Source organism: Rhinopithecus bieti, unplaced genomic scaffold (genome assembly GCF_001698545.2).
Source record: "Rhinopithecus bieti isolate Rb0 unplaced genomic scaffold, ASM169854v2 scaffold_32081, whole genome shotgun sequence".
NCBI lineage: Eukaryota > Metazoa > Chordata > Mammalia > Primates > Cercopithecidae > Rhinopithecus > Rhinopithecus bieti.
The window spans coordinates 4478067-4492894 of NW_016814436.1; the positions used below are offsets into that span (position 1 = coordinate 4478067).

The 14828-nt window shown below is 50.1% G+C and overlaps 1 protein-coding gene across 11 annotated transcripts in view; it reads right to left on the reverse strand.

Annotated features, from left to right (window-relative positions):
- Positions 1-14828, reverse strand: part of TBC1D22A (TBC1 domain family member 22A) — a 417209-nt gene that overhangs the window by 266297 nt on the left and 136084 nt on the right. For all 11 annotated transcript variants that reach the window (XR_001881226.1, XM_017850750.1, XM_017850749.1 and 8 more), the window contains exons 6-7: positions 13091-13219; positions 9256-9318 (exon numbers count right to left, since the gene is read on the reverse strand). Coding sequence is in view for 10 of the 11 variants with exons in the window: in XM_017850750.1 (XP_017706239.1) it covers positions 9256-9318; positions 13091-13219 (192 nt within the window). In the remaining variant the exon portion in view is untranslated. The remainder of the gene's footprint in view (positions 1-9255; positions 9319-13090; positions 13220-14828) is intronic.

Below are 14828 nucleotides of genomic sequence, written 5' to 3' on the forward strand. Positions count from 1 at the left end.
GAGAGAGAGAGAGAGAGAGAGAGAGAGAGAGAGAGAGAGAGAGAGAGAAAGCACGTGTGACTGTGTGTGTATAGGAAGACTTTAGGCAGTGCAGCACTCCCACCATTTAACAAGGCCCCTCACTTTCAGAGGGCTTGTCTCACACATGCACGCACGCACACACACAAACACACTCTCAAGCCTAAATCTACTCATACGCATGAATGCAATACTTCCCTTAGCAGCCTAAGTGCTGGAGAAAACCAATTTGGCAAATAGGACATACCCAGCTTCACCCAGGGAGGATGCCAAGGGGAGCCCAAGTCCTCTCAGCACAACAAGTTCCTGGGCTGTGTGGAACATGAAACAGGCTGCTGCAGGGACAGAGATCTGAGCAGGCCAGAGCCCCTGACTCGGTTCCACAGCAGAAGGCTCCATGAGGCCGCATCTCTGAGCTGTACCTGAGATAGACTGAGTTCTGCCTGAGCACAGCCTCGGGACAGACACGGAATGTACTATGGGGCAAATCAGTAGCACCAAACAGGCACAGCAGGAGGTGGCGAAGCCTTCAGTTAGCAAACAAACAGTGCTGAAGCACTTGCCACGTGAGTGCTCTTTCACAGGCAACCCAACGACCCAGCAATTACCTTCTTCCCCTCGTCCAAGTCAGGGCAGAGGGCCTCCGCCCACCCAGACTCCGGGACGCTCTGCACCAGCCTGGGTAGTAATGCACTTTAAAAGAGCACGCGTGTACTACTTTGAGGAAAAATGGAGAATTCTGATTTCTTATTGACTGAAGAAAGCTATCAGTCTGTCCAAATTCTTCAGACTGAACTCTGCTTAATGTCCGCTGTCATCCCACTAACATGTAAATAAAGGACAGCCAGCTCAAGCATTGAACAAAAGTGACCTTTAACGCGGCAAGCAGGCTAAAACAGTGAAAAGCGGGTGTCCTGTGGCAGCGTGTGACACTGCACACAAAGCCTGGCTCTGCCACTAAAGGTACATGCTTTTAGGCCATTGCTCCTGAGGCCCGCCCCTCAGAGAATCCCAGGGAGACCTGCGGACCCCAGAGGCCATCACCACTATAGCAAACCCCAGACGGGTGTGGCATCCAACCCCTTCCCCCCACTCCACTGCCACAAGCCTGACCACCATCACCTTGTGCCTGGTCCACAGTGACAGTCTCCTGGCTGGTCTTCCTGCTAACACCCCCACGCTCCACATCCTGCTGAGCAGCAGAGATTGCTGCTGAAAATGTCAGGTCACACCGTCCGTCCCCCATGGCTTCCCAAGACCCTGATGAGACAACGCACTCCTGAGCACGGCTTCAGGTGCGTGCCCAGCCACTCCCCGCTCTCTGGCCTCCTCACCGGCACTGGGTGCTCTCTCACCAGGCCCAGCCACTCTGCAGCTCTCTCGGGGCCTTGGCACTGCTGCTCTTTCCACCTGGAATCCCCATCTCCCAAACTTCCCACGGCTCCCACGATGTTCCACCCAAGGTCTTAGTCCACGTGCATCTCCTCAGAGACAAGCTCCTCTACCACCTCCCCACCCAAAGCAGCAGCTCCTCCACTGCGCCAGCCCGGCTCTGGCCTGCGGCTCTCGTCCAGTTCAAGATGGGTCCCTGGGAAGGGTTTCCTCCACACACTTTACTGTGGCACCCTCAGTCCTGCACGGCCAGCACAGAGGAGGACTGGGAAGCTCTTTGTGGCTGAATGGAGGCGCGGACGGTGGAGGCGCGGATGGTGCAGCTGCTCCCTGGTGCCCTGCATGTGAGCCCTTCCCTTCCTCCCTTCTCCAGGTTTTGTGCCATTGGCAGGGCCTGGGCTCATTCTGGGGGTCTGTGGAGACAGATAATGAATGCCATGGGTGCCTGCCTGGGTTTGTGATCAGCCTCTCCCATCTGTTTCCTCTACCAGGCAATGCTGCAGCCTGGCACTTCAAACATCAACCTCAGGGCCCCCACTGCCTGAGTGGAAAAACGCACAGAGAGGAAGGGGCAGAAGTAACTCCATCGAAAGGGACAGGGAAGATAGGAGCACTTGGTGAAGGGAGACTGCAGAGAGGTGACGGGAAGAGAGGGGGGTGAAAGCTGAGGCAGGAGGAGGAGAGGAGCCTTCTATGCAGAGAAAAGAGCATGTGTGCACACACGGAGAACACACGCACACACACGGAGAAGAGCACACACTGAGAAGAGCACACACGGAGAAGAGCACACACGGAGAAGAACGCAGAGAAAATCCCGTGTACACACACACAGAAGAGAGTAAGTGCATCGATCCACACCCACAGAGAAAAGCTCATGTGCACATGCAGACAGCACACACATGCACACACGAAAAGGTCATGCGCACTATACACAGGGAGGCAAGAGCCCGTGTACACACACAGAGGCACATGCGCACATACACAAAAAAGAACACACACACACAGCCACAGGCCAGTGAAACAGCTCAGGGTCTATCTGGGAACTACATGTGGCTGAGAAACGGAGTGAGCAGCCTTTCCTTAGTGACTTGCTCGTAGGTGGAGAGCTGTTTCTTTTCTCCCTGAAAAGCCTTCCTATTTCCAATAAGCCAAGCATCTGGGATGGAGAGGCCCTGCCAGACGAAACCCACGGTGCGTGCTCCTGCATCTGCCATCAGTGCTGAGTCCCTGCTACTAAGAGAAGGCCTGAGCATGTTTCCTGCTCAGGGATATGCTGCCTGCAAGCTGTGTCCAGGCCCACCGTCCCCACTGTAGACGGCGGCACCCAGGCAGCTCACCTATCCTAAACGCACACCAGCCTCGCCAATTAAATCACTGCCACAAACCACGCAGAGCCACGCAGCCCTCCCCAACATTTATTCTGGGCAAGCTCTCCTTGCTCTTCGTGTAATTACGGATCTAAACTCACCTTCTGGCTGCTTTGCTCCCTCCAACGATAGCTATTAATTTAGAAAGTAAGAAAACATACATGATTTACAGTTCTTTGGGTAGCAGCAGGGAAGGAAAGGTAAATTACTTGCTTGAATTTCCTGCAGCTGCCCTTTCTCCCATCACTGCTGTGCTGGGGGCACACCAAGAACCAAGATGGCTCCATCCTCGACTAAGCCAAACGCAGGTCGCGGGTCGCAGGTTGCAGGTCCCAAGCGCCCCGCACGTGGCTGAAAGGCTAATGTGAGCCTCACCTGCCTGCAAATCATCCTAGCTCAACTTACCCCAGCAGCAGGACCTCCCACCAACCCACCAGAAAAGTGCAAAAGCAGCAGCCATCCCACCAACGCAGCAGACAGAAACCCATCTCTTAAAATGCTACCACAGATCAGCCTTGTCTAGACTCTGAAGAGGAAAATCCCCACCACCTACGACAACGGAAACAAGTTTCCATAAACAGAGAATGCCTGGGACACTGGAAAGTCATGACCCCAGAAGGATGGTCTGATTCCTGCCTGCCCACAGGGTGCGGAACAACCTGCGGGAAACCAGCAAGGCAGGGGGAAGCTCGGCCCCAGGTTCAGGACATCCCTGGCCATGCCCCAGAGGCTCCCTTGGCCCCAATCTCTAGGACCTCTGGCCCTCGAGTGTCCACCTTGAGACCCCCACTCAGCTCAGTCCCCAGAGACCCTGCCTGTCCCCCACCTGCCAGCCAACTGTAGGCTCCTCTTCCGGCACCCACCCCGTGCCCTCCTTCCCGGGGCCGGCTGCAGGGCTGGAAGCTAAGAATGCCGGCCCAGGGGGTGGCTACTCAGGACACCCTGCACGCACCCAAATCAATCCGCTGCTTTACCAACTTGTTCACGAAAGACTCTGAGCAGAGGCGACAGTCACAGATCCCGAGCTCCTCTTCATGCTGGCAAGCTGTGAGGCCAACTGACAGGATGACTGTCTCCATCAGAAAGGACAGAGGCCTTATCCAGGCCCGGGCCTCCCTTTCCTTGCAGCTGCTGTTGTTCTCATTCACTCATTCCTTTTACCTTTTGTCTTAAATCACTTCATACGAGTTATGCCAGTGTTTTGAAATGGCAAAAACTAGTTCTAATCCCAAAGTAATTTAGTATCATTTTAAAAACTCCTTCCCAAATCACCTGATTTGTACTGTGGCACCTGAGGGTCCCCACCGTCCCCCTTGGAAAGCCGCAGAGGCTTTAAAACATTTTCTCGGCCAGGCGCGGTGGCTTACGCCTGTAATCCCACCACTTTGGGAGGCCAAGGTGGGCAGATCACCTGAGGTCAGGAGTTGGAGACCAGCCCGACCAACATGGAGAAACCCCATCTCTACTAAAAATACAAAACTAGCCAGGTGCAGTGGTGCTGCCTGTAATCCCAGCTACTCCGGAGGCTGATGCAGGAGAACGGCTTGAACCCGGGAGGTGGAGGTTGCTGTGAGCCGAGATCACGCCATGGCACTCCAGCCTGGGCAACAAGAGTGAAAATCTGTCTCAAAAAAAATAAATAAAATAAAAATAAAAAAATAAAAATTCTCATCCTAGTCACCAGCAGGCAAGCCAGGAAAGCGCTCACAGCTGAGAGCGCATTCAGAAGGTATTGCCGAGGGTTACCCTGAAATTACCTTGCCACGTGATGTTCACCACAATGAGCTCGCCACATAGCAGACATCGCTGAAAGCCTGTTGAAAGAAAAAGAAGCCCCATCCCCAACACCAAGGGACACATGCTGTGGGACTCTGAAGCCCTGCATCAGATAACCGTACCTTTTCCCCCCCCAAAAAACTGCACTGAGCCGGTTCTAAGCTTTTGCTCTCAGACTGGTAAATATATACATATATATACTTTTTAAATTTAAACATTATATATATACACACACATACATACACATACAGACATATATATGACAGATTTCGTATCATTTTTTCCAAATAAGCATTTTCAAAGTCTACTGGGTGACACTTAAAAGGGCTTGGGTAAAAGTTAAGCGTGCCACCTCCCTTGAAGGTGCGTCCACGGGCGGCAGGGCCCTCAGCAGCAGCCACGCAAGCTCTGAGCAACTGATGCCTTTCCTGGTTTGCTGGGAGTTCCTGCCACCCCTCAATCCCAAGCACTACCCAGTGCCTCCACTGCTGCCTCAGACAGTCTCAGCCAGAAGAGAAGTCAGGTAAGAATCTCTTCAAGGAAATTCCTTTCCTCCCCACTCCACAGGGGCCATCTCACAGCAGCGGCCCAGATCAAAGGAAACACGCTCCTGTGTGCTGCTTCTTACCCTGCTGGGGCAGGCACAGCAAGACCTGGCAGCTGCAGAACATTGAGGGGGCCTCTCAGACTCCCCACGCCCCCGGACAGGGCCCAATTCCTCACAACTCCCTCAGGACCTTGCTGGCCCCTCTGGACTCCCACTCAGAGCAGTGACCAGAGGCAAGAGCTAGGGTGGAAGTCCACTAAAGCGAAACAGGAAGAGCTGACAAGTCCCCACATTCAAGCGGCAAAAGCCAGAGGTACAGAGTCAAGAATCTCAGAGAAGAGGCCCAGCCAGCCAGAGCAACCATCAGGGTGGGGAGGGCACACAGGCTGGCTCGATGCAGGGAGAGGGCCTGGTCCACAGCATCCCCGAGTACAGCCACCCCTGCAGGCTGAACCTTGCTCTGCTCCCATCCTGTGGGTACTCGAAGAGGAGCCCGTTCGCCTGCAGCCTGGGGTGGCTGGGCCACTGAGCTTCGCCTTGGCCCCTGGCCCCAGGCACTCACCAGGCCGCCGTCTGTGCACCCTGCAGGGCATGAGGCTGGGTTGCAGAGTCCCCTGCAGAAAGAGATCCACAGAGACACCAGGTGCACCAGGGAGGGGTCCACGGCCCAACTGGGCCAGGAAATAGAAGAAATCACAGAGCAGGGAAGTGAGGCGACCCCAGCAATTCAGTAGGACCCTCCGGAGTCAAGTGCCCCATATGCTGCCCCTCCTCGGGCTGTCCTCTCCAATTCTTTCAGCCACCCTGGAATGGAGTCGGCAGGATGCAAACTGTGGTTTCACTGACAACTGTACATGATCTCTCCGGGCTTCATGCACGTCTTCATCCCTTACTTTAACCGTGCGCCGCTGAGGACAGAGACATCTGAGTCTTCATGTCACCCCCTGCCCACTGGGTGCCTGTCTGCGGCTGTTCTTCGGGAATCACAACCTTACACTTTTGTGTGTCAAAAATCCAGGTGTGTTACTTGCAGTTACTGCAGGAAAGGTGAAAACAATGTGCCCACTTGAACGGGGCTCTAAGTGACGGGACTCTGTGGAGGCGAACAGTCAGCTCACTGCACTCTTGAGTGGAGGCGAACAGTCAGCTCAGTGCACTCTTGAGTGGAGGCGAACAGTCAGCTTAGTGGAAGGGCTGGTTTAGCGGACACAGCGGGGCTCTGTACCAGGACAGCAACGTGCACTGCAATGAGCGAGCTGTCACCTAAGTGGTGATACTATCTAGCAAAGGGCAGTAAAGGAAGGACGACTTAAGGATGTGGCTGTGTTTAAGGACAACACAGAATAATCTGAAATGGTTCAAACAAGAAGTACTCACTGGATATCATTAGCTACCGAAGTTCTAGTAACATTCTTGATGTTCACGTCTTTGTTAGAGAATGGGAATTCATTAAAAGTAGTACAAACTTTAAACTCTTCCCAAAGTATCTTTTCTGCAAATCAGTTAATACTCAACAATAATAAAAATGGTTGCTACTACTGGTTACCACCAGGGCTGAAGAAATTTAAAAACTAGAGGCATTCCTAGTTTGCTTGCCAAACTTCAGAAACCTGAACCCCAGAACACAGGTGCTAATTCAGAAGGAAAAGGTTCTTCCTAAAAACCTCAACAGCACTCTCCCACAAAAGGCTCCCAGGAGTGGCTTGAGGTCCCCTACCAAGGACCTCAGCCTTCACTGTGTCCACCTAACAAGCACCCCGCATGCCTCCAAGGTACGCCCGGAACACCAGCAGTTCAATGCACACAAGGGAGCTGAGAGACTCTGCATAACTAAAAAGGAACTATATTGAAATTGAAAATGTTGCTGTACTCATGTTTACTTATAAACAATCTGATTTGAGAAATTTTAAAATACCGTAATTCTACTATATGCATCAGCAGTGTGACATCACAATATACAAAGCGCCATGGAGATAATTTCTGGGAGAGGAGCAAAATAGAGAGTTCTCCTGAGAAGACCTGTGGGATGTACAGCCCTCAAAATCCAGAAGCATTGTAACCTTGGAAAGAAGAAATTATTTACAACTCAAGTTTCTGCAACGTGATTCAAGGAATATTCCCCCCATATGAATTATAACACTTGATGAATGAAACCAAAATCAAACTGTAGAAATCTAGAATATGGGTTAAAAGACAATCATATATCACAAAACACCCACACTGAGTATACCAAAACTACTGGCTATATGCTTACAACCTAATTAATGGGTAGAACTCTCGCGACAAGCAGTAATGCTGCATTTGGTGTGTGAATCACTCAACATTCGCCTCATTCAAATATGTTCATTTACAGACCACGTTTTGTGCCCACGTCGGGTGTCTTGACAGGTTAGCAAAACACAGGGCTTTCATTATGTCCAAAGAACTAAGTACTGAAAATAAGCAATACTTTCACACCAAACATCACAGGGTCACTCTTACCAGAGAAACAACACAGCTGAGAAGACTCCACATCAGAGCAGAACTGAAGAATCGGTACCATGGTCAGAAAGCACTCTCCAAATTAAAGAGAAACCTGGCTTCCACGTTCTTCAGATAAAGCGCGAACCACTGCTCACCATAAGAGACTGCGAAGTTCAACCACACTAAAGCTAACAACTTCTGATCATCAAGATCCACCAGGAAAAAAAGGAAGAGAAAAGTTGCAGGGGGCAGAAGATCTTTGCAACATACAAACTGACAAAGAATCAGAATTCTTACCATGTAAAGATCAACAACTAATGAAAGAGTGAATCAACAAACCAAAAGAAAAATGGGCAAAAGGCAGGAACATTTTGCAGAAGGGGGAAGACAGAAGACATCCGTAAATATACAGAGATGCTTAACTCCGAGAGTAACCAGAGAAACGAACGTGAGGACTCCAGTAGGAATATCCACCAGAGCAACAAAAACAAGAAGTCCGCAGCATGAAGAACTGGCAAGGAAGTGCGGTGCGCGGAGGGAACGCTCACACGCTGCAGAGGGGAGCTGCATTGGTAGAGGCCATCTGGGAAGTGTGTGGACAATATCTTGAAGGTACAACAGGCACACACCACACCCAATGATGCAATAATTGTACTGCTTTGTAAACACCTTAGAGAAATCTTACCTGTGGGCACCTGCATAAATGTACGTGAAGGCTCCAGATAACACCCTTCCTAACAGCAAAACATCAGAAACAACCCAAACGTCCAACAGGAAGAAGGCAAAGGAGAGTGTGGAATATTTAAATAACAAACCATTATACAACTAGATACAACAGGTTCGCTGAATCTTAGAAAACAATGAGAGAGGCCGGGCGCCGTCGCTCACACCTGTAATCCCAGCATTTTGGGAGGCCAAGGAGGGCAGAGCACTTGGGATCAGGAGTTCGAGACCAGCCTGGCCAACACAGCAAATCCCCATCTCTACAGAAAATACAAAAATTAGTCAGGTATGGTGGTGGGTGCCTGTAATCCCAGCCCAGGGAGGCTGAGGCAAAAGAATCACCTAAACCCAGGAGGTGGAGGCTGCAGTGAGCTGAGATCACACCACTGCACTCCAGCCTGGGAGACAGAGCAAGCCTCTGTCTCTAAATAAATAAAGGAAAAAAACAAGAGGCAGAGACCAGACTACACAAAGAGTGACGCAGCTCCAAAAGACCCAAATTAAATGAATACATTGTGTTCCTATTGTCCCATGAATGAGAGTCACAAAGAATCGAAAACATAAAAGGCAAGAAAGCGTCATCCAGGAAGGGGGTTGCAGGGGGTGGGGGATACAGAAGCAGCCTCAGTGCTCTGGGTCAGGCCTGAGGTCATGGCCATGTGTGTCGCTGGGCAGCACTGGGGGGTTCTGGTTCCTCAATCTGGGGGTGGATCATGAGTGCATACATGCACACATACGTGTATTATATACATTGTTTGCTGTGTGTCAATATTATACAGTAAAAACATTCAAAAAACAAGTGAGACTCCTGTCAGCAATTGTGTCCACAAGGGCCAGATGCACCGGAAGTTCGCCACAGCAACCTTGCTTCTGGGTGAAGCACCTACGGCTGCACCCACTGTCTGGTTAGCACAGCAGGCATCAGCCACTCCCAACAAGGGGAAGTGCCCCACGGCAAGAGCGTCTTACCTCCGTCACCTTGGGCTGCAGGATCAACGCTTCAGGGCTCATGCGAGGGATGTCTATGTGGATCTGGAGAAACAGACATTGATGTTACGTGACAACAAACATCATTACAAGTGTTATGATGAAAACCGCAACACTGAGGGAAGTCCTTCCCTTGTCTCTACCCTGCTCTCTCCTTGAGGATTCTTTCTTTTTTTTTTTTTTTTTTTTTTTTTTTTTTTTTTTTTTTTTTTTTTTTTTTGAGACGGAATCTCGCTCTGTCGCCCAAGCTGGAGTGCAGTGGCCGGATCTCAGCTCACTGCAAGCTCCGCCTCCCGGGTTTACGCCATTCTCCTGCCTCAGCCTCCCGAGCAGCTGGGACTACAGGCGCCGCCACCTCGCCCGGCTAGTTTTTTGTACTTTTAGTAGAGACGGGGTTTCACCGTGTTAGCCAGGATGGTCTCGATCTCCTGACCTTGTGATCCGCCCACCTCGGCCTCCCAAAGTGCTGGGATTACAGCCTTGAGCCACCGCGCCCAGACTCCTTGAGGATTCTTGTTCTCTCTGTTACTGCCTTCTCCCCTGAAGGAGGCATCCAAAGTCTGTTCTCTCTGAACAGCTTGCCCAGTCCTGGGCAACAGGCTTGCTTAACACTGACCCCATCCAGCAGCCCCTGCGGCATGATGAGGAACAGAGCAGGCCTCCGCCGCTGAGTACATCGGCCACAGCAATTAGTAAACATCGATTTTCAGCCTCTGACACAGAGAGCAATTCAAGTACATTAATAGTTTACACGTTTTCAGCTGTGACAGCTTCTTCTTGGACAGAGGCCACATTTTTCTCCACTTTATGAAGTCCTGGGGGAATCCAGAACATTTTTCAAAGGAAGCATTTGAAAGCCTCTGTTAGTGTCGGCTGGTTCCTGCTTGGCCACCATCTGACAGGAGAGTCATAATAAAGTCCCCAACACTGCAGAGGAGGACACTTGTGGCTTCCAGAAGCAACCAAACAAGAGTGTTATCAGCTTGGGCTGGCAGCACAGGCGGGCTCCCAGCATCCCACATGAACATCTCACACCAGCCCACGCTCCCGTTTATCCAGGACAATGGCGCCAACGGGCTGAGGGCAGACAGGCCAATTTTAATGCCAAGGGAGATGCTATGATTGCATTTCATTTCACCCCATCCTTGCACATCTCCACAGAGGACTCTAACACCCAGGAGGCTGGGACACCGTCACTCTGCCACTTATCACACTGTGGCCAGGCCTCAGTTTCCCTGTCTACCAGATGCCTGCCCCAAGTATCTCAAAAGGTTACTGGTGAAGATCAAGTAAGACTGTGAGTCAACAGCCCAATGGAATAAGCTGAGGTAAACACACATCTGTGATGCGGGCCAAAGGAGGCCTGCCAGCAGCAGCACTGCTGAGGAGGAGGAGGAAGGAGAGGGAGAACAGGAGGAGGAGGAAGGGGAAGAAGAGCAAGAGGTGGAGGAGGACGAGAAGGAGGAGGCAGAAGCAGCACTACTCTATCCAGACAGGCAGGGCCAAAGGACTGCAGCTGGCCCCATGCAGGAGCCCAGGTGCCAGCAGGGACAAGGGCCCAGGTCTCTTGTCAGGGTGTCCCGGAGGCCTCACTGCTCTCCCATACAGTTACGCTTGTGTGGACACACATCTGTCCCGGCATGAGCGGCGGAAGCTCCCGCAGGGCATGCCATGAACCAGGTCTGAGCCACCTCTGCACGGCCAGGGCCAGCACAGCCCCCTTACAAAGGAGCACCTGTCACTCATTTATTAAGCAGACAAGGCAGCACCCACCAGACCCGACCCCTGCCATCATCCTCATTGTCAGGAGAGGCTCCAACGTTAGACAGGCGGTCCTCCACAAAGCTGGGCAGGTGGGGCTCTATGCATCCCTCCTTCCATCCTGCCGGCCTCCCATCATACACAGAACTGGGGAAGTCAGAAAAAGGCCACAAGAGAGCCGACTGAGGGAGGAACAGACAGACCAGATGAATGTTTAACTCTGAATCCATGTGGCTCTGACGTAACATCTTCAGCAGAAGAGTGAGCACATAAAAATCAAATGAAGAAAGGATGGAAAGAGAGTGGGGAACCTGCCGAGACCACCCCCCTTCTGCTCCCTCCACCAGTGTGCAGGGGCAGCACTGCCCACTGCAGGTCAGAGGACCGGTCGGGCTCAGTCCACAGGTCAAATGCCTGTGGTTGTAAAGGAGAAAGTGGATGTAAAGGAGAAACCAGGGTCTCCAAACCCTCATTGGGCCCAGCTCTGCCTGAAATGGCGATGGCGAGAACATAGAAGGCACAGTTCCAAAAGGCCTCAAAGCATCAGGCAGACAGGAAAGACTACCACATTGCCACATGCATGTCTCATCTGTATTAATGTAGAAATAGTCTGGGAATTCACAATAATCTGGAATCTTTTTATTACCTATCACAGTAACTAAATAAAGATGTATGCAACCTGTTCGTAATTAACTTTCTCTTCAAAAACTCATAACAGAATTCTGCTTGGTAAACTCGCAGATAGATGCTAGTGTCATCCTTTTGAAATCTTTTCTGAAATTAAAATGCATTAAAAAACAGGTTCAAAATAATGCCAAATTTATCAATTTCCTAAAACCAGTGGAGTGGCAAAGGAGGCCAGGTAAGCTAATATTTCCTTAAGCCAATCCAAAGTAATCTGTGTATCAAATCAGTTTCCCAGAGTGACTGAGTGGCGGCCCAGTGAGGCCCAGGGGCCCTGGTGTGAGACAGAAAGGCAAGAGGGGCCACGGACAGCTCTGGCCTGGAAGGAAATGGAGGTGGCCGCTTTGCCACAGCCTCGCTCCTAAGTCACTTTTCCTCCTGCAGCCCTGTGTCCCATCCATCTTGGAAGATGCCGTCCAGGAAGGCATTTAACTTAAAGAATCTTTGATTACGTAACAGAAGTAAGGTGTATATTTGGCCTTTTTTTTTTATAAAACCAACTACCAAAGAGCTGTGGCTATTCCACGTCTGAGAGAGAAAACGTGGCAAAGCTCCTTCACCTAGAAGCAGGGTGTGCAGAGGGAAACATTCCTGCCATGCATCAGGAAACCCAGAAGCTGATTTCAGATAGCTAAGACAAGGATGCCAATTAAGAGCTACCATTTTGACCTTTCACATATTACAAAGAGAGTGAGAACTATAAAGTCCTCAAAGAGCTATTCTAACGGCAAATTCTGAGTGTAGTGTGAATCATAAATCAATTTTAAGTATTTTCCCATTATCTACATCATCTGTCAACTGACTATTTAAGAAACCATCATTAGACACACTTTATATTAAACTAAATCGCAAAATGGTAACTTGGCTACACCTTCTGCTATGGTCTGGAGTGTGTCCCCTGCAAAACGAAGCTGATGAACACACCTTTCCTGGGCTGGTATCACATCCCTCACCAGACCAAAGAGCCCAGCACCAGTGAAGTCCCAAGCAACCTCTCTGTCCCCGTGCCATCCAGCTAAATGCCTGGGCTGGGCCTTCAGGAATGGCCTTTGATTACCAGACAGCAGCTCCCACCATCACACCAAGGCTGATCTCAGGAATCCAAGGCATTGATTTTGTAACCTCAATTTAAAATACTCTTTTTACTTTTGTAGAGGGAACTGAAGACAAGCAAGATAGTACTATCAGAGGAAACTTGCCATTATTTGTTTTAAAATTCACTTATCAGAAAATAAAACTCTGGGAGCTAATCAGGGACCTGCATCTTTAACTCTGACCAACTCCACATGGTTTTGATAAAACATTTCCTCCTGTAAATCACACCAAAGCAAAGTACTTCAGGCAACATACGAAAAAGAGAAAGAATCCCCACCTGCCTGTATGTGTCCTGGTGAACTTCGTCGTTCCTAGAATCGTAATAGTGCTCAATAAATGCAAAATATTCTTTCTGTTTTCTCTGGAGAGTGGCTGGTCTCCGGTCTACATTGGCAGGAAGGTAACCCTGGGTGAGAAATAAAAAACAAAAAGTATACATGGTTATAGCTAACTCACGGAGCCCCTGTTAGAAGCGAGAAATAAAAAACAAAAAGTATACATGGTTATAGCTAACTCACGGAGCCCCTGTTAGAAGCGAGAAATGAAAAGGCTTGCATCCTGCCTGAGCTTGGCATTCTGAAATCTGACACTGAGAGGAGCACAAATTGGGAAAAAGAAACGCAACAGAGAGGTTCAGCCAGCTCCACACAACACAAGCGCCACTCCCGACGGCACTCAGGAAGCGGCCCGGGCTTGCTCCCCAGCCTCCCGGGGCAGGCCCTCTCCACTCAGCCAGACAAGAGTCCCACAGGCTCTGCAGCAGGTGGGCCCAAGGTTCTTCTACAGCAGGGCTGCAAGATTAAACAAGCCCTTCTCTAGAGGTCTCATACACCAGAAAGGATTCCAAAGTCTGAACAGTCTAACAGCAACCATGCACACATACACACACACACGTATACATGCATGCACATATACACATACGTGTGTGTGTACTGTCACTTATGCAAATGTGCCATCTTCAAAGACTCATGGGCCTGTGGCAGCTGCAGCACCAGTACAGAAAGGGGACCTGAAGTCAGAAAGGGCCAGGCAGCACAAGGAGGTCAGGAAGAGCCTGATTCCTGGGCCAGACTGCCCGGGATTTCATGTTTCTGTTGCCTTATTTCTACTTTTTAACTTGACATTATTGACAATATATAGCTGTCCCTAAGTATGGGGATTTTGGAATACCAAAATTCTTAGCTATGCAAGACTCTTATATAAAATGCTGCAGTATTTGCATATAACCTATGCACATCTGCCTGAATAAATAATCTCTAGATGACTTATGACACCTGACACAAGGTAAATGCTATGTAAGTAATTGTTATAATACTGTTGTTTTTTATTTATATTATCTTTTGTTACACTCTTTTTTTTTTTTTTTTTTTTTTTTGAGACAGAGTCTTGCTCTGTCACCAGGCTGGAGTGCAGTGGCATGATCTTGGTTCCCCACAACCTCCGCCTCCCAGGTTCAAGTGATTCTTCTGCCTCGGCCTCCCGAGTAGCTGGGATTACAGGCACCCACCACTACGCCCAGCTAATTTTTGTATTTTCAGTAGAGACAGGGTTTCATCATGTTGTCCAGGACGGTCTCGATCTCTTGACCTCGTTATTCACCCGCCTCGGCCTCCCAACGTGCTGGGATTACAGGCGTGAGCCACCACACCCGGCGTTTTTTTTCCAAGTATGTTCGATGCACAATTAGTTGAATCTGCCGATGCAAAACCCCCAGATATAAATGGCCAATTCTAATTTATAAGATGAGATGCGCCCATTTTAAGCAATCAGTTTGGTGGCTTTTGACAAGGGCTTCCAGCTATGTAACTACTACTCCAAGGAAGATACACACTTCCATCCCCCTGCCCCCACATACTTCCCAGTACCCTCTGCAATCCATCCCAACCCTGGCCGGGGAGGCGCTCACCTCCTCACTGTGCATGGCTGAGGCTGCCCTAGGACTCCTCAGAAACGCAGTCACTCAGGACCTACGCTCTGTGTGAGCTTTTCCTTCACTCGGCAGCACAGCGCCCTCT